Genomic DNA, 18,902 nt, shown 5'->3' with positions numbered 1-18,902 from the left:
GAATCAGATTTGAAGATACAAATAGGGCGACAGAGCTGGGAGGGACTATGGAAACAAAGAGTGTTGAGAAGTTTATCAGTGAGAATAAAGGAGAATTATTTTAAAATCCTATGGAGGTGGTACCTAACCCCGGTTAGATTGAATAAGATAAGTGATCAACATTCAGCAAATTGTTGGAGAGGTTGTGGGGAAAAAGGAACGTATTTACATATGTGGTGGCAATGCAAATATGTACAAAGATTATGGAAGATGGTGTTCTCAGAAATTGAAGAAATAGTGGGAATGAAAATAGAACAAACACCAAAAATAGCATTGCTGTCACTATTTGAAGATATAAAGTGTGGAAAAGGAACTATAGAGCTGATATCGAATTTGTTGGTTGCAGCACGATTGATGGTAGCTAGGAACTGGAAGGTCCAAGGGGAATATACTATTGAGGAATGGTACAAAGAAGTATGGGACATAGCCATTAATGATAAACTGACATGTAATATTAAGTGGAGAAAAGGCGTAACTAAAATAAATGAGTTCGAAGGAATTTGGAAACAGTTCCTAGTGTTTGTGTTTACTAAGGGAAGTGGGAAACCACCAGCAGAAGAAACGATTAGATTTTGGACTCAAGAATGATCCCGAGGTGGGGGGTGCACTTTTAGGTTAAGAACGAAGATGTTGTAGTATGATAAGGTATATGTAATAGTTTTTGATATTTGTACTCAACAATCATTCAATATGTATGCAGCAGATATTTGATGTTTTTCTTTTTCTTATTGTGTTTTGTTTCAGTTATATTTTGGTAATGTTTATCTATGTTTATATAGTGTTGAAAATGAATAAAAATTTAATAAAAAAATAAAAAAATAAAAAAATAAAATAATAATAAAAAAAGAATAGCAAGACCCTGCCGCATAGGCTTACATTCTAATAAAATTATAATAAAACAATAAGAAGGGGAAGAGAATGCACCAAACAGGCACAGGGGAGAGTAAAACTAACAGTATAAAAGTAAGGTCAAAATCAAGTTTTAAAAGCTTTAGAAAAAAGAAAAGTTTTTAGCTGAGCTTTAAAAGCTGCGATTGAACTTGTAGTTCGCAAATGTTCTGGAAGATTGTTCCAGGCATAAGGGGCAGCGGAAGAGAATGGACGAAGCCGAGCAAGGGAAGGAGAGACCCTTGGGCAGGCGAGAAACATGGCATCAGAGGAGCGAAGAGCACGAGCAGGGCAATAGGGTGAGATGAGAGAGGAAAGATAGGAAGGAGCTAGACCGTGAAAAGCTTTGTAGGTCAATAGGAGAAGTTTATATTGGATTCTGAAGTGAATTGGAAGCCAATGAAGAGATTTCAGAAGTGGAGTTACATGGTCAGAGCGGCGAGCCAAGAAGATGATCTTAGCAGCAGAGTGGTGAGCAGAAACCAACGGACTGATGTGAGAAGAAGGAAGGCCAGTGAGAAGAAGGTTGCAGTCGTCCAACCGAGTACTACAGACTTAGATCCACTTTAAGAACCTAAGAAGAGCCCTGATGCTGGATCAGACCAAGCGTCCATCTAGTCCAGCACTCTGTTCACACAATGGCCAACCAGCTGTCGACCAGGGACCATCAAAGCAGGACATGGTGCAACAGCACCCTCCCACCCATGTTCCCCAACCACTGGGGCACACAGGCTTACTGCCTCGAATACTGGAGGTAGCACACTTTGTCAGATCGAAGTAGGTTCTGCAACAGAAAAGCTTACTCTGCAACATTGATTTTCCCTTACGGTTCTAGCAATATCATATTCAAGTAGGCATCTGGTGAATAGAAGGGCTGGACTAGAGATGTTCTTGTCAGACCCAGATCAGACCCAGAGGAAGGCTATTTATGTGTACTCGCAATAAGTAAATATACAATAAATAAATAAAATAAATGCTTGGAGACTGCAGCAGCTCACTTTCTGGAATTTGCTACCAGAAGTAAGCAGAGACAGCAATGGCCAGATTAGACCACCAAATCAACAGCTTCCAAGAGAACAGCTCAAGGGCGATAGTAGGCTCCTCCATGTTTAAACGTAGAACCAGTTTTCAGTTCTAGGTACCTCTGGAAGAGTACAGAGAGCATTTCCTCTTATCACGAAGTAGGCACAGCCAGCCTACACATCTAGGTTTAAGCTAAGTTTAAGCTGGGTTTAAGTGCGATATGGCTGCAAGAAAGGCCAATGCTATTTTGGGCTGCATTAATAGAAGTATAGCTTCCAAATCGCGTGAGGTACTGGTTCCTCTCTATTCGGCCCTGGTTAGGCCTCATCTAGAGTATTGCGTCCAGTTCTGGGCTCCACAATTCAAGAAGGATGCAGACAGGGCAACCAGGATGATCAGGGGTCTGAAAACAAAGCCTTATGAAGAGAGACTGAGAGAACTGGGCATGTTTAGCCTGGAGAAGAGAAGATTGAGGGGAGACATGAGAGCACTCTTCAAAGACTTAAAAGGTTGTCACACAGAGGAGGGCCAGGATCTCTTCTCGATCCTCCCAGAGTGCAGGACATGGAATAACGGGCTCAAGTTAAAGGAAGCCAGATTCCAGCTGGACATCAGGAAAAACTTCCTGACTGCTAGAGTAGTACAACAATGGAATCAGTTACCTAGGGAGGTTGTGGGCTCTCCCACACTACAGGCCTTCAAGAGGCAGCTGGACAACCATCTGTCAGGGATGCTTTAGGGTGGATTCCTATGATTCTATGATGAAGGGCTTTGGGGTCAGAAAATATGGCCCTGCGCTGGCTGCAGCCCCGGCACCTCTCCTATAGCAATTAACCCCAGAGCAGAGTGCCAAACTTACGCTCCGATCCCTTGGTGTAGAACTGCTTCACCGAATCGTACAGCCCGATGCGGACGGAGGCGAAGCTCATTTGCCGCTGGAGACCGGCCACGAGGCCGTTGTAGAGGCTCTGGGCCCCTTCGTTCCTCACCATTGTGGCCATGGTGCCAAAGACCCCCTTGTACTCGGCGGTTTTGGCCGACATGGCCCGTTTGGTTTCTCCTTGGATCTGCACAGGAGAGAATTGGTGGGTGGGAGGAGAAAGAGACTTTGGCGTGAATTGGGGCCCTGTTCACACACACCATCCCGTCAGAGGCCTGTGGTGGAAGGGAGGCGATCCGGGTTCCGTCCAGGAGAGTGGGGGAAGAATACACTCCACCTCTTAACCTTGATTATTAAAAAAAAAAAAAGGAGATAAAAGTTGGGGTATCTCCAGCCCGTGGGCCCCATCCAGCCCTCCAGCTTCTTCCCAAAGTCTCATCCCCTCCATTGCCAGGGATCAGAGATAAGAGCTTTCACCTGCCAAAGAGTTGTGTTGATTCAGTCCTGCTTACTTCTGAGTAAACATGCAGAGACTTTCCTGCTTATTTGTGAGTAGGCTTGCTATGTGGGATTTTTTTCAGCACTGCTGAGTAATGCAGTCCTGATTACTTCTGAGTAGACATGCAGGGGGTTTATCCTGCTTACTTCAGAGAAGACCAGCAGACACTTTATCTTTGAGATTCTACTTGAAAATGTTGCTCAGTGACTCAGGCCTGCTCATTTATGAGTAGACACTAACGTTTTGTCCCACTTACTACTGAGTAGGCTTAAAATCAGTAAGAATCCATTTGGCCTCTGGCCTCTTTTGCCTTTGGCCCCTGCCCAGAGATGGAACAGCTGTGCGGGCCGCCCCCCAGACCTTTCCCAAACTGGAATTCAGCCCTGAGATGGAAAACGTTTCCCTACACCATTCCATTGTAAGGAGAAGGAGAGGTGTAGGCTATACATGAAGGGACAGGAAAGTCACAGGTAATGCCCAGCGGGGATGCTGTATTGATGTACACCTAGAGATGTAAAATTTCTGGAAAATTTGAAGCCATGGAAAAAATGGGATTTTTCACGTTTTTTTCCGGGAAAAAAAACAAATTTTGGGAAAAATTGAAATAATGGAATATTAGCACTTTTTACAGATTAAAAGTCACTTTGTTACTTTAGGAACATAAAATGAAATTATGTCCAAGTTGGTTTGGCATAAAATTATTACATTTGGTATATTAAAAGTAGTGTATTCAAACAATTATTACAAATTTATTTTACTTTTTTTACTTTTTTGGAGTAACAAATGGAGCTACAAGCTCCTGAACTGTTAGGAACACCTGAACTGTAAGGAACCTCTTTGGTTCTGCCAGTTTATGAGGAGCAGGCAAAACACAATTTAAAAAAACAACAACTGAAGAAACCACCACCATTAGTAACAAAGAAAATTATTTATGTCTCTGCTAGTCCTCCAGTATCAAGACATAAAGCCCCCATTCCCATACAAAGAACTGAGAAAAATGGGGACACAGACACCAAGATTCAATGAATATGCATGAAATTTAATCAGACTCATTTTCTGACCTATAGCTATCAGTATTAGTTTGTCTCTGCTTCCATAGCAGTGCTGCCCCCTAGAGGCAGAAATGCATCTTCCTCTTGCATTTGAGAGTTGTAGTCTCAGTTTGCAACCTAGGACTTGCTTGTCCTCGGTGCACAGACCTTGTAATAATCTGATACTGCACAGTTTTTAGAAATCATTTGGAGAAGTAAATACCTGAACACCTTGTCTTAAACATTTTATTCATCATGCTAAAATAAAACATCCCTTAACCCATTTTTTTCTTCATTTTTTTTTTCATTTTTTCCAATTTATCGGGGGGAAAACCAAAAAGGGCTTTGGGAAAAAACGGGGGGGAAACGGGTTTTTTTCTGAATTTTTCCGGTTTTTTTCCAGGCCTTCACATCTCTATGTACACCTATGTGTAAAGCAACCGGCGGGGGTTTGCAACTACAGGAGCTCACCTGCAACCTGACTTTAGCCGTATCCAGCGGGAAGGTGAACAGGTCTGCGATGCAGGCAGCTGTCCCAGCCCCCAAAAACTTGACAGTGGCCGTCGGAGGGACATCGGTGGGTTTGAATCCAACCATCTTGACAGCTTCTCGCCGGTTTTATGGGTGAGACGAAGGACAAAAAAAAAGCAGCAAAAGAAAACTGCTGGGCGCTAATGTAGCGAAAAGATGAGAGAAGTGAACTCTGCCCCTGTCTGGGAGAAAGAAGAAAATCCTTCTTACTCGAGATCCCGAGACGTACAGGTGAACATTGACCGCATCGCATGAAAAAAAAGAAAAGAAAAAAGTCACTGCCGTTTACACCTACGACTTTGATCCATACTTTTTTTTAGTGCAGAGCAACAACAGGTATGTCAGGAATACCCCTCCTACAGACAGGAAATCCACCAACTACGTATAATTACATCAGAAACCACAGCGCCAGCCACTCTGGAAGGAGCATCATAACCTCAGGGCCGGTTCACACATTACAGAATAATAAACCCGGGTTTGCCAAGTGTACACTCGACAGGGTGTAGGACCCAATCACGGCACACCCACGTGCGCCCTGCACGTGTTTGTGGACAGCAGGTCTGTCACTTTCATGTTTATAGCAGTGGGAGCTCTGATGTCAGTGGGGCGGTGAATCCGCTCGGATTCAACGCCCCACTGACATCGGAGACCCCAGCCTCCACTGGCTTACAGTGTGTAGGAAGCCTCACTCTTGGCTCGCATTTGTGTCACACAGCAGGTTTCTAACTTGCTTAAAGGTTGCCAAGAAGTTGAACTTTAAATGCGTCCGAGCCATATTTGCTATATACTTAAAAAAAAGAAAAGGGTTCAATATATCCTTAGGTCCTTCTGCAGTGTCTTTCAGCTGCAGCTCCTGACACCCACCCCATTTCTGGATTCCCTCAGGATTTTTGCCCTTCGCCCCCAAGTACCAAGTTCTGAGAAGACAAGGACGCTGCATGTCCAAGGTTCACCCTTTGCAGCTATTCCGGAGCGCCGTTGCAAATCACAACACAGGGAGCAAAAAGTGTCTTCTTTTCCCCTGCAACATTGTGGGATTAGGTATGTCTATTGCTGAGGAAGGAGCATCTCTTTTGCTGCTGAAAATAAAGCTGTGGCTAGCGTCTGACTAGTCTCTTTGCCGGTGCCTTGGAAATCCACGACGCCACATTATAGCCCACATCGTACGGCACATGTTGGAGGAGGCAGGACACTACCTTCGAAAAAGTATTTGGATAGGAGGTAAAGTGGTTTTGTTCAGGGGCAGGCACTTGATTCATTACGCAGTAGCACAGACAGTTCGCCACGCTGTTGAATTAGAGAATGTGGACTACAGTTCCCAGCATCCACAGCCAGCATGGCCAAGGTGCCAGGCAGGAGAAGGCAAAGTTTGGTACTGAAGTCATAGAATAGTAGAGTTGGAAGGGGCCTTTGAGGCCATCAAGTCCAACCCCTGCTCAATGGAGGAATCCACCCTAAAGCATCCCTGACAGATGGTTGTCCAGCTGCCTATTGAAGGCCTCTAGTGTGGGAGAGCCCACAACATCCCTAGGTCACTGGTTCCATTGTCGTACTGCTCTAACAGGAAGGTTTTCCTGATGTCCAGCTGGAATCTGGCTTCCTTTAACTTGAGCCCGTTCTTCAGTGTCCTGCACTCTGGGAGGATCGAGAAGAGATCCTGGCCCTCCTCTGTGTGACAACCTTTCAAGTCCTTGAAAAGTGCTAGCATGTCGCCCCTCAATCTTCTCTTCTCCAGGCTAAACAGGCCCAGTTCTTTCAGTCTCTCTTCATAGGGCTATGCGCTATGTCAGTGCGCTTAAGACTTTTGCATCCCCCACTTCCTCTCCCTAGAGCCACCCAAGATTCCCCACACCCTATTTACAAGCGATGCTCAGCGTCAGGTCCGTTGCCCTAGCGACAGAAACGACATATGTCAAAAAGGGTGCAACTTCCTCCCGACTGCCCGTTGCTAAGCAACAGCTAGCCCAGCCACAAAACCCACATTTGCCAAGGCCTGCGCATGACTTATGGGGAAAAAGAGCATCGTCATCTCGGCTTTTAAAAGTCACGTGTTGTTTAGGCCCTGTATGCACAGCAAGGAAAGCCCAGCAACAGGAACTCCAGATTGCTGGTTGGTTGGTTTTTAAGTAACCTGAAGGATCTCCGTTTTTGTTTATGATGCTTCAAAGGATGGGTGTTGAACCTCAAGCCCATGGGACAAACCAGCCCTGCCTGCCGCCCCCAGAGAACTTGGTGGTCTATCGGATTTTCTGCTGTACTTCTCCCCAATCTAAAAGGTTGAAATACGTCTCTTGAAGCTTAGGCACTGGTAGTAAGAGCTTTAAGCTACAATACGTTGGTATTGGGGGTTTGGCCCTGCCTAGTGTGACCCTATAGAAAGGAGGACAGGGCTCCTGTACCTTTTAGCAGGTGACATTTGTACACTACGCTCAACATCGAAGGTCTTCCTCCGGGTGCCTTCTCCGGGTGAGGGAAGCTCGGAGGATGGCAACAAGGGAGAGGGCCTTTTCGGTGGTGGCCCCTCAATTGTGGAATGATCTCCCCCACGAGGCTCGCCAGGCGCCAACATTGTTATCTTGTCGGCGCCAGGTCAAGACTTTTCTCTTCCCCCAGGCATTTAACAGCATATGCTAAGTTTAACTGATCCCAGAATAGTTGTTTTAAACAGATATTGTCTGTTTTTATTTGTGTTTTATGCTTTTTATGGTTTTAAATTTTGTATATTTGTTTTTAATGTTCACGGTTTTTAACTTTTGCAAACCACCCAGAGCGCTTCAGCTATGGGGCATTATATAAATGTAAATAATAATAATAATTTGTATTCACGCAGCACCTGGTGAAATTCCCTCTTCATCACAACAGGGTTCTGGACCCTACAATCACCCTCAGGGGTCTTTCTCCATGACCCTCTACCAAAGGAAGTGAGGCAGGTGGCTACCAGGATTAGGGCCTTCTCTGCTGTGGCACCCTGGCTGTGGAATGAGCTCCCTAAGGAGGTTCGCTTGGCACCTACATTATATACCTTTAGACGCCAGGTGAAGACCTTTTTATTTTCTCAGCATTTTAACAGTCTATCAAATTAATTTTAACTTTGCTGTTTTATATTTGTATTTTAAATCTGTATTAATTTCTGCATTGCTGTTCGGTTTTATCCTGGTTGTGTTTTAATATTTCATTTTACACAATGCTTTTATACTGTTTGGTTTGTATTTTTAATGGTTTTAATTTTTGTGAACCGCCCAGAGAACTTCAGCTATTGGGTGGCATAAAAATGCAATAAATAAATAGTGAAAGCTGCAGGGGGTATACTAGAGTGACCAGATACAAAAGAGGGCAGGGCTCCTGCAGCTTTAACTGCTGTGATGAAGAGGGAATTTCACCAGGTGCTGCATGCAGAACAATGACACCTGCTGAAATTCCCCTTTCAATACAACTGTTAAAGACACAGGAGCCGTGTCCTCCTTTCCATATAGAATCATAGAATAGCAGAGTTGGAAGGAACCTACAAGGCATCAAGTCCAACCCCCTGCTCAATGCAGGAATCCACCCTAAAGCATCCCTGACAGAGGGTTGTCCAGCTGCCTCTTGAAGGCCTCTAGTGTGGGAGAGCCCACAACCTCCCTAGGTATGATTCCATTGTCGTACTGCTCTAACAGTCAGGAAGTTTTTCCTGATGTCCAGCCGGAATCTGGCTTCCTTTAACTTGAGCCCGTTATTCCGTGTCCTGCACATTGGGAGGATTGAGAAGAGATCCTGGCCCTCCTCTGTGTGACAACCTTTTAAGTATTTGAAGAGTGCTATCATGTCTCCCCTCAATCTTCTCTTCTCCAGGCTAAACATTCCCAGTTCTTTCAGTCTCTCTTCATAGGCCTTTGTTTCCAGACCCCTGATCATCCTGGTTGCCCTCCTTTGAGCACGCTCCAGCTTGTCTGCGTCCTTCTTGAATTGTGGAGCCCAGAACTGGATGCAATACTCAAGATGAGGCCTAACCAGGGCTGAAGAGAGAGGAACCAGTACCTCATGTGATTTGGAAGCTACATTTCTATTGATGCAGCCCAAAATAGCATTTGCCTTGCCCGGCCCTTTTTGCCTTTGAGTTCTCCCACCACTGGAACACAGCCCCTGAGAGCTTCTCCAAAAACAGGTCACGGCCCTCAGGCTGGAAAAGGTTCTGCACCCCCGCTTTAGGGCGAGGCAACATTTCAGTCTGACCTGGCTCACAGGGATGTTGGCCTTGTTACCTCTGCACGTACCACGGAAAACTCCTGGCACGCCTGGTATCAAGTGCTTGTTTTTCCAGGCAGAGACACCACTTGTCTTGGTCTGAACTAATATACACAGAGGCATCACTCCACTGAGTGAGGGGGCAATACAGACACTGGCCAAATGAAATGAGAGGCTGGGGAAAAGAAACAGCTTCCCAATGCAAATTTAGGGAAGATGCAATAAATAAATAAATAAATATCCACCTAGTTTTCTTTGACTTGGCTACTTTCACATACATTCCACCACCTGTCTAGAAGTACGACATGGGCAAAACTCTCCCGCTAATGCAGGCAAACTCAAGGCCGCGTCAAGAGTGCCACGCTAGAATCCGGCCCCTCTTAAGATCCCGCAATAGCCGCTTGGTTCCTGGCGCTTAGAGGACGTCTGCTGCAGCTGTACTGACCTTTGCGAAAGGTTCTGCATCACGGAAGATGGCCTTGGGTTATCTCTACGCTGCTCAAACCGAGTCAGCAATAACTGAAACCCAGCTGAGTCACCGTTTTATGTGGGAGGCCGAAGCAGCCTTTCCTATAGAGCTTTATGGCTTTCCCAATGAGCAGAAAAATACAGAGCCACTAAATGGCTCTAAATGCAATTTATTTTAGCATCCACAGGAGGATGGGCCCCTCAACCATCTATTAGTCATCTGTAAAACAGCCCTTCCACCCACCCCCTTACAAGAGACTACATAAGATTCTATATATATTCATTCACTCACTCAAATAGCTTCAGAGGGGGGTGTTGAGCCCCACAGTTGTCGGAGCATTAAGCAAACCATGGGACTTCTTTTCCACCACCCTTTTCCCATCCAATTTCTTCTCCCACTTTCTCCACTCTTCTTTGGCACAATTTAGCATAGAGAGGAAAGTTAAAGCACTCAAAAAGAGGATTTTGCAATGGTCCAATTGTATTTTGTGTATAAGCCATGACATACAACATGGCCTTAGAAACCTCGCTCATGTCTTCGCAGGGCACTTTCCAAGGAAATGGGACGAGGCAGAGGGGCAATCATGCATGGTTTGAGAAGGACGCCGTAATAGCTAGGAATGATTGCTCTATAATTCCCAAAGGTTTCAGTGTTCCGCTGAGAACAAGGAACTAGAAAGATTAGCAAGGAAATGAAATTCGTTGGCTTTATAATTCCCAAAGGTTTCAGCGTTTCGCTGAGAACAAGGAACTAGAAGGATTAGCAAGGAAATGAAATTGGTTTAACGATCATAGCCAAAGATCACATCAGTATGGTGAAATAACTATTTGAATATACCCACAGTTCGTAAACAAGATTAAACACATCAGCTGTACCAAGCTAATCCTCTGCCAAGAAAATACTGAATTTTTCATTCTGCAAAAGTTATGGTGAGTGTGTTCAAATGCCTGTTCAAGTTGTTGTGCTTTCCATGGAGAAATTTTATTTATTTATTTATTTATTACATTTTTATACCGCCCAATAGCCGAAACTTTCTGGGCGGTTGACAAAAAGATAATCAAAAGCAATTAAAAACCCTTCCCCACCTAGCAAATATTCACAGCAGCTGGGGTGGCTAAGAAGATCACAATAGGTGTTGTCTAAGGTGACCATATGAAAAGGAGGACAGGGTTCCTGTATTTTTAACAGTTGTATAGAAAAGGGCAATTCAGCAGGTGTCATTTGTGTGCACGCAGCACCTGGTAAAATTCTCTCCTCATCACAACAGTTAAAGCTGCAGGAGCCCTCTTTTGTATCTGGTCACATTAGGCAGGGCTCCTGTGGCTTTAACTGTTGCAATGGAGAGGGAATTTCACCAGGTGCTGCGTGCATACAAATGTCACCTGCTGAAATTCCCTTTTCTATACAACTGTTAAAGATACAGGGGCCCTGTCCTCCTTTTCATATGGTCACCTTAACTACACAGTTTAAAATCAAGTTTTGCATCCCAGAGACTCGACATTTATTCCCTTTTTAAAAATGGAAAGAAAGATATTCAGAATATTCTGAGATCCATTTATGTGCTTGCCCAGTGTACTCCTAGCATTGCAGAATATTCAGACTAGTAAAACATGTGGCTTTGGTCAACTCCCATCTCAGGATATTATTTAATAATTCCTTTGCATAATTCTTCTCCCACTTTTGGTATTCATGCAAAGGGAAAAGATATGGGATCCTGTCAGGGATGCTTTAGGGTGGATTCCTGCATTGAGCAGGGGGTTGGGACTCCATGGCCTTGTAGGCCTCTTCCAACTCTGCTGTTCTATGATTCTATGAATATTCTGCAGCTATTGATTCTTTCCCTCCTTAACAGTGTGTGTGTATACAAAGAAAAAAAGAAGCACTGGAAAAACATGAGAGGGTTACAAAGCAGAAGACAATGTTATTTCATTGACCATTAAACTCTATGAATGAATTGGGGCAATTGCACAATAATAGCCTAATCTGGAAGCACCCATGCAGGTGATGAAACCCACCCCAACCCCTAGAAATTGTATTAAAGCAAGACCTCTAGATTTCACCCATATCTAAACACATCTTCACAAAGAAACAACCAGGACTAGAAACTTAATGCTTATCTTCCTTTTTTTTTAAAAAAAAAAAAAAAGCTCAGATTCTTACGATGCTTAGTATTGAACCCAACACCCCAATTTTCCATGCTTGTGCCGAATCGCGGCACACACACACAGACTTGTCAGTGGCAGCACCAGACAGGTGCACAGAGTTGTCATTTGGACCTGACCTATAAAAAGCCATGGTTACCTTATTCAAGTATGTCAGGATGCTGGCAGTTTGATCAGGATTCTCTAAAGGTGTCCCGTTCGTCAAAGTTGTTCAACGCCCCCACGATCCGGTTCCCTTTACTTGCCATAGAAAGACAGGCTGAAAAACGACACCTAATAATCATACTATTTATCCTGTGGAGGCAAAGGGGCACAGAGAGAGAGAGAGAGAGAGAGAGGTTTGAATGTAGGCCATCTGCTCAGGTTTTTATTTCCAGGAAGATAAAAGCGATGCAAAGTCAGACTTCGAAGACGTCAGCTCATGCTAAAGCCACATCCAGCCTCTCCCACACCCTGATTTACATTCAAAGCCACTTTGCATTCACACTTCGTTGCATCCAACAGTCGCTAGTGACAGAAACCCGTTTAGACCGGCACCAGATTGTCGGTCAAGCAGAAGCAGCACAGAAATTAATGGCTGTCTTCATGATACTAATAAAAGGCAGAGACAAGGAAACACCCAATTGCCCCCAGATAAGAATCCTTTTCGGTGAACTTTGCCACTATAAATTAAGAGAACAAGTAACAGCAGGATCTATCTTATTAAGAGGATCATCTCCTTTGCAGGAGGCAGCCCTGCTTTTGCAAGAGCACATTAGGACGGCTCGTTTCATCCTGGGCCAGCCTTTGGCATAGTTTACAACGTACGATTTGCATTGTCAGCAAACAAGATCATACACATCCTTATGGAATTTGAGCGATGCTACGAGCCCAGAAGTCATCTGCAATCAGATCAGAAAGGGCAAAACAGGTCATGGCAAACTTTAATACGCCACATTCCTGGAGTGGGGCGAGGAAGTGGGCAGAATCGGGCAAAAATCAAGCTGCAAAGGTAGACCTTATTATGGCTTCAACGCCCAGCCTAATTTATGTATTTTGTTTTGCCTCCATCCCTTGCTCTGTGCATAAGCCAGCCTGGAGGACTTGAAAGCTTGCATGCTATTTTTGTAGCATTTTGGTTGGTCTCAATAAAGTCACTGCCCAATTGTGGATTTGGGGTTAGGTAGGGTGACCCTATGAAAAGGAGGACAGGGCTCCTGTATCTTTAAGAGTTGTATTGAAAAGGAAAGTTTATCAGGTGTCATTTGTATATATGGAGAACCTGGTGAAATTCCCTCTTCATCACAGCAGTTAAAGCTGCCCTCTTTTAAATCTGGTCACTCTAGTATAGCTCCTGCAGCTTTAACTGTTGTGGTGAAGAGGGAATTTCACCAGGTTCCCCATATATACAAATGACACCTGCTGAAATTCCCTTTCCTATGCAACTGTTAAAGATACAGGAGCCTTGTCCTCCTTTCCATAGGGTCACCCTAGGTTAGGGAGGGGCTGTAGCTCAATGGTAGAAGGTCCCAGGTTCAATTCCCAGAAACATCTCCAGGTTGGGCTGGAAAAAACTCCTGCCTGAAACCCAGGCAAGCCGCTGCTGCCAGTCAGTGTCAGCAATACCAGGCTAGAGGGACCACAGGGCTGACTCTGCCTAAGGCAGCTTCCTCCTATGTCCTTCGGCGTGTGGGTCTGTTTTTGTTTTTTGCAGTGTAACAGATGCATCCAGTAATCTGTGAGGAACAAAACCCCACATCAATTACTATGCAAAGCAATTAAAATGGTAGCAGATCTGGGAAAGAGGAAAGAGAAGTAGTGCTGGTCTGAAAACAACAGAATGAAATTTAATAGGGATAAATGCCAAGTTCTGCATTTAAGAAATAGAAACCAAAGGCACAGTTACAAGATGGGGGATACTTGGCTCAGCAATACTACAAACGAGAAGGATCTTGGAATTGTTGTAGATCGCAAGCTGAATATGAGCCAACAGTGCAATATGGCTGCAAGAAAGGCAAATGCTATTTTAGGCTGTGTTAATAGAAGTATAGCTTCCAAATCACATGAGGTACTGGTTCCTCTCTATTCAGCCCTGGTTAGGCCTCATCTAGAGTATTGCGTCCAGTTCTGGGCTCCACAATTCAAGAAGGACGCAGACAAGCTGGAGCGTGTTCAGAGGAGGGCAACCAGGATGATCAGGGGTCTGGAAACAATGCCATATGAAGAGAGACTGAAAGAACTGGGAAAGTTTAGCCTGGAGAACAGAAGATTGAGGGGAGACATGATAGCACTCTTCAAATACTTAAAAGGTTGTCACACGGAGGAGGGCCAGGATCTCTTCTCGATCCTTGCAGAGTGCAGGACACAGAATAACGGGCTCAAGTTAAAGGAAGCCAGATTCCAGCTGGACATCAGGAAAATCTTCCTGACTGTTAGAGCAGTATGACAATGGAATCAGTTATCTAGGGAGGTGGTGGGCTCTCCCACACTAGAGGCCTTCAAGAGGCAGCTGGACAACCCTCTGTCAGGGATGCTTTAGGGTGGATTCCTGAATTGAGCAGGGGGTTGGACTCGATGGCCTTGTAGGCCCCTTCCAACTCTGCCATTTTATGACTCTATGAAAAGTGATTCTGTGCCAAATTACGAAAAGCAGACTCAGTTCTCTAAATCCTTATGCTGCCATTTTAGGCCTTGGTGTGAAACTCAGGGGCTACCGTGGGCGATACTCAGTGCTATCCCTACTTAAGAGTTGACCCATTTAAACGGAACAGAACTTCAGGTAGACAACCCCATGTCTGCTTCCACTAGTGAGAATGGAGCGTACACCAGTGTAGTGCTCCATGTCTGTGTTTTTAGGACAAAACACTCAGCCATCTTAGAACGGAACATCTCAAAACTTATGCTTTTAAAACGTGTACGGAGAAGATTTCTGCTTTTTTAAAAAACAACACCGCCTGATGAAACCTGTTTGTGGTATTTTACGTGGTATCTTAGGTATCTTCAGTGCGGCCTGAAACCTCCGAGGTCTGGGCTAGATGGACCAGCTGTCTGGCCCTGTGTAAGCATCTCTGGTGAGCTTAGAAGAGATAATCTCTGAACACGCCAAAGGAGGCAGCCGCCCTTTGCGGCTAACACCAGAAAGACAGAGTTCCCAGTCTTTCCCAACCTGCCACCCTCCAGATTTGTGTTGGACTACAACTCCCATCTCCCCCAGCCCTGGGGATGGTGGGAATTGCAGTCCAAGCGATATGGCGGGCGCCAAGTTGGGGCAGGCTGGGTGTACACAGAGAAGACGATGACGGGCAGAAATTAATCGAAAGCCATACTGGGAGTGTGTGAAGGAGAGAGGGGTTACGATGGCATAGCCCCCCTTCTCTTGCGTGAACTGGGGACCCCCTCCCCCTCTGAGACAGAGGACTCCTAAGCATCGGCTGTATAGTGGCAGAGGGTCTGGATGTGACAAAGAAGGAGAATCACGTAGGAGGAACACAGACTGGAAGTGGGGTGGGCGGGCTGTTATAATGGCAGCAAAGTATCAAAGATTGGTACCCCATTATTAAGGCTCTGGCATGGGACAGCATCCCCATAGATTTCACACCTATTTCAGAGGGCTCCGGACTGCAGTATGGCTTGCCTAAGAAAAGAGAAAACTAGCCCCCACAGGAAAGCAGACATCGACTAGCCAGAAGCCAAGGGACCGCCCCAGCTCAGGAAATGGCAGACAGAGAAGCAGGTGGCATGCATTCTGCAGGTGCAATGCAGGGACTGTGATGGAAACAGGATCAGTGAGGTGAAGGAAATATTTGTGGGGGGAGAGAAGGGGCTCAAAAGGAACTGATTAGGAGCACCTAGATTTAACCCACCCACTGTGCACAATTTATTTATTTAAAACATTTCTATCCTGCCCTATATCATTAAGATCTCAGAGCGGCGTACAGATAAAAGCATACAGTATAAAGCAATAAATATGCAGTTAAAAACAAATTAAACCATGATCCAAGTTAAAACAATATATAATTTTAAAACAATAAAAGCAGTTAAAACGATGTGCCAATAGTCTTTAATGCAGTTCCCGCCCCCTCCCCCCCCCCCCGGTCCCACAACTGGATGACATCCAGACGTGAGGGACTACAACCCAGCCAGCCAGCCAAATGATAGGCGTTGTGGTCCAAGACATCTGGAGGGCATTCGGTTGGGGAATCATAGAATCGCAGAGTTGGAAGGGGCCTACAAGGCCATCGAGTCCAACCCCCTGCTCAAGGCAGGGATCCACCCTACAGCATCCCTGACAGAGGGTTGTCCAGCTGCCTCTTGAAGGCCTCTAGGGTGGGAGAGCCCACGACCTCCCTAGGTCACTGGTTCCATTGTCATACTGCTCTAACAGTCAGGAAGTTTTTCCTGATGTCCAGCTGGAATCTGGCTCTGCCTGTAACATGCATACAAAGGTAGAGGAGCAAATGTAATGTAGGCTTAGAATGTAAGCCTATGCGGCAGGGTTTTGCTATTTTATTGTTTTACTCTGTACAGCACCATGTACACTGATGGTGCTATATAAATAAATAAATTAATAATAATAATAATAATAATAATAATAATAATAATAAGCCCCCCCCCCCCGAGAAATGGGATCAGGCCCTATATACAGAAACGAGGGAGCCCCCCCCCAAAAAAAATCAGGCGAAACGAAACTCCCAGGTAGGTCACCCCAAGAACAGCACCTGACCACGGGGAAAAGGTCTAGAAAGAGGATGCAGGTGGGGAAGAATAAAGGAAAGGTGAATTGGGGGGTGGGGTGGGGGAGAGGCACAGAGAGAGAGAGAGAGAGAGAGAGAGAGAGAGACACGGAGAGAGGACCCCCCATCCACCCACCCAAATCAGATACTCACCTTATACCGAGGGGGAGAACTAAGTACCCGCGAGGGAGGCAAAGGCGGCTGATGGGCGCGGGCGGCCAGAGGCGACGGGATGAGCGCAGGAGATCTCAAGCGAGCAGCAGCCGGGCGAAAGAAGCACCGGGAGAGCCGCTGGCCGCCTCTTATAGCGCCGGCGCCGCCCCTCGCCTCGCCCTCGGGCGGCCCCAGGAGGGGGCGGCCCTACCGAGAGCTGAGCGCGCTAAGCGCCGGCAGGATTCGGCCACGGAGCGGAACGGATCTGGCGCTGGGGAATGGAAAAGACGCCGAGGGGTGGGAGAATGGAAAAAAAGCGCCCCCGCAACGGGATCGAGAGCGGCTGTTCCTCGGAGCATGTACAGAGCGCGTTTTTTATTTTTTTTTCATTTCACACACACACACACACACACACACCGACTAAGGATTCATTCCGGACCGAGAAAGCCCACCGAGTTAAAACGGGCTTACTCCCGAGGAAGTGCCGTTTACTTGCGAAGACTCGGGTCGCATCCCTGAGCCCAGTACATGATGGGGGGGGAGGGCTCGTTTGATTTAGTACGGTCTACTTCCGAGTAAACACGAGCGGTCTGGAGAGTGCCTCCCATAGACAGGCGGTGTTATTTAGTGTATATAAAGGAGCAAAGAAGGGCCTATTCCTCTAGAGCAGCCTTTCTCAACCTGGGGCGCTCCAGATGTGTTGGACTACAACTCCCAGAATGCCCCAGCCTGGCTGGGGCATTCTGGGAGATGCAGTCCAACACATCTGGAGCGCCCCAGGTTGAGAACCACTGCTCTAGAGAAAGGGGATCGAGACCCATTTGCAGGAACCGGGGGGGGGGGGGGGGAGAGAAAGCTCCCGGACAGGGAAGCCTACACGTCTGCACATCCTCTTCCGACCATCGGCCACCATCATCCCCTCCAAGCACACCTGTTTCGTGTGATTCAGGGCCCAATCCTAGGCATGTTTAGACGGGGGGGGGGGAATCCTACAACTCCCAGCATGCTCCAGCTGTCTGGGGCTTGCTGGGAATTGTAGGACTTTTTTTGACTGTCCAGACATGCCTAGGATTGGGCCCTATATAATTATTATTATTATTTAAAGCACAGTTGTAAAACTACATTCCCAGAATCTGGACTCCACATCGCCTTTGCTGGCTCTACAGCGGAAAGGAAGAAGCACTCTGCCTGTACCTTTCAGACGTTTAAAATTTTAACCCGATTGTTCATGTATTTTATTTATTTTTTTATTTATTTATTTATTTATTACATTTTTATACCGCCCAATAGCCGAAGCTCTCTGGGCGGTTCACAAAAATTAAAATCATCATAAAACAACCAACAAGTTAAAAATACAAATACAAAATACAATATAAAAAGCACAACCAGGATAAAACCACGCAGCAAAATTGATATAAGGTTAAAATACAGAGTTAAAACAGTATAATTTAAATTTAAGTTAAAATTAAGTGTTAAAATACTGAGTGAATAAAAAGGTCTTCAGCTGGCGACGAAAGGAGTACAGTGTAGGCGCCAGGCGGACCTCTCTGGGGAGCTCATTCCACAACCGGGGTGCCACAGCGGAGAAAGCCCTCCTCCTAGTAGCCACCTGCCTCACTTCCTTTGGCAGGGGCTCACGGAGAAGGGCCCCTGTAGATGATCTTAAGGTCCGGGTAGGTACATATGGGAGGAGGCGTTCCTTCAAATAACCTGGCCCCAAACCGTTTAGGGCTTTAAATGTCAATACCAGCACTTTGAATTGGGCCCGGACCTGGACTGGCAGCCAATGAAGTTGTAAAAGGACTGGCGTAATGTGATCTCGCCAGCCAGTCCCTGTTAGTAAACGGGCTGCCCTGTTTTGTACCAGCTGAAGCTTCCGGACCGTTTTCAAAGGCAGCCCCACGTATAACGCATTGCAGTAATCCAAACGAGAGGTTATCAGAGCATGGATAACTGTAGCTAGGCTATCACTGTCCAGATAAGGGCGCAGTTGGTATATCAGCCTAAGCTGATAAAAGGTGCTCTTTGCCACTGAGTTCACCTGTGCCTCAAGTGACAGTTCTGGATCGAAGAGCACCCCCAAACTACGGACCCGATCCTTTAGGGAGAGTGCAACCCCGTCCAGGACAGGGCAAACATCACCTCGCCGTTTTTTTTTGCCCATCTATTTTCCTCTGACTTCGTTGCTTGCACTTTTTCTACACACCCCTGCGTGGTTCTGCCACATATGTGTATGACAAGAGACCCACTAACTCAGCATAACACAAAGTGGACCGGATAATGAACTGCGT

General features: G+C 45.9%; 1 protein-coding gene across 1 annotated transcript in view; it reads right to left on the bottom strand.

Moving 5' to 3' along the window:
• Positions 1 to 16,697, bottom strand: part of LOC134399296 (dicarboxylate carrier SLC25A8-like) — a 30,382-nt gene extending 13,685 nt beyond the window's left edge. The window contains exons 1-4 of the mRNA XM_063127281.1: positions 16,612 to 16,697; positions 11,886 to 12,040; positions 4,832 to 5,073; positions 2,810 to 3,017 (exon numbers count right to left, since the gene is read on the bottom strand). Coding sequence (XP_062983351.1) covers positions 2,810 to 3,017; positions 4,832 to 4,957 — 334 coding nt within the window. The 5' untranslated portion in view covers positions 4,958 to 5,073; positions 11,886 to 12,040; positions 16,612 to 16,697. The remainder of the gene's footprint in view (positions 1 to 2,809; positions 3,018 to 4,831; positions 5,074 to 11,885; positions 12,041 to 16,611) is intronic.
• Positions 16,698 to 18,902: the final 2,205 nt, after the last annotated feature.

The sequence above is a fragment of the Elgaria multicarinata genome, chromosome 5 (assembly GCF_023053635.1).
Source record: "Elgaria multicarinata webbii isolate HBS135686 ecotype San Diego chromosome 5, rElgMul1.1.pri, whole genome shotgun sequence".
In the NCBI taxonomy this organism is placed as follows: Eukaryota; Metazoa; Chordata; class Lepidosauria; order Squamata; family Anguidae; genus Elgaria; species Elgaria multicarinata.
This window is presented reverse-complemented; position numbering and strand designations above follow the sequence as displayed.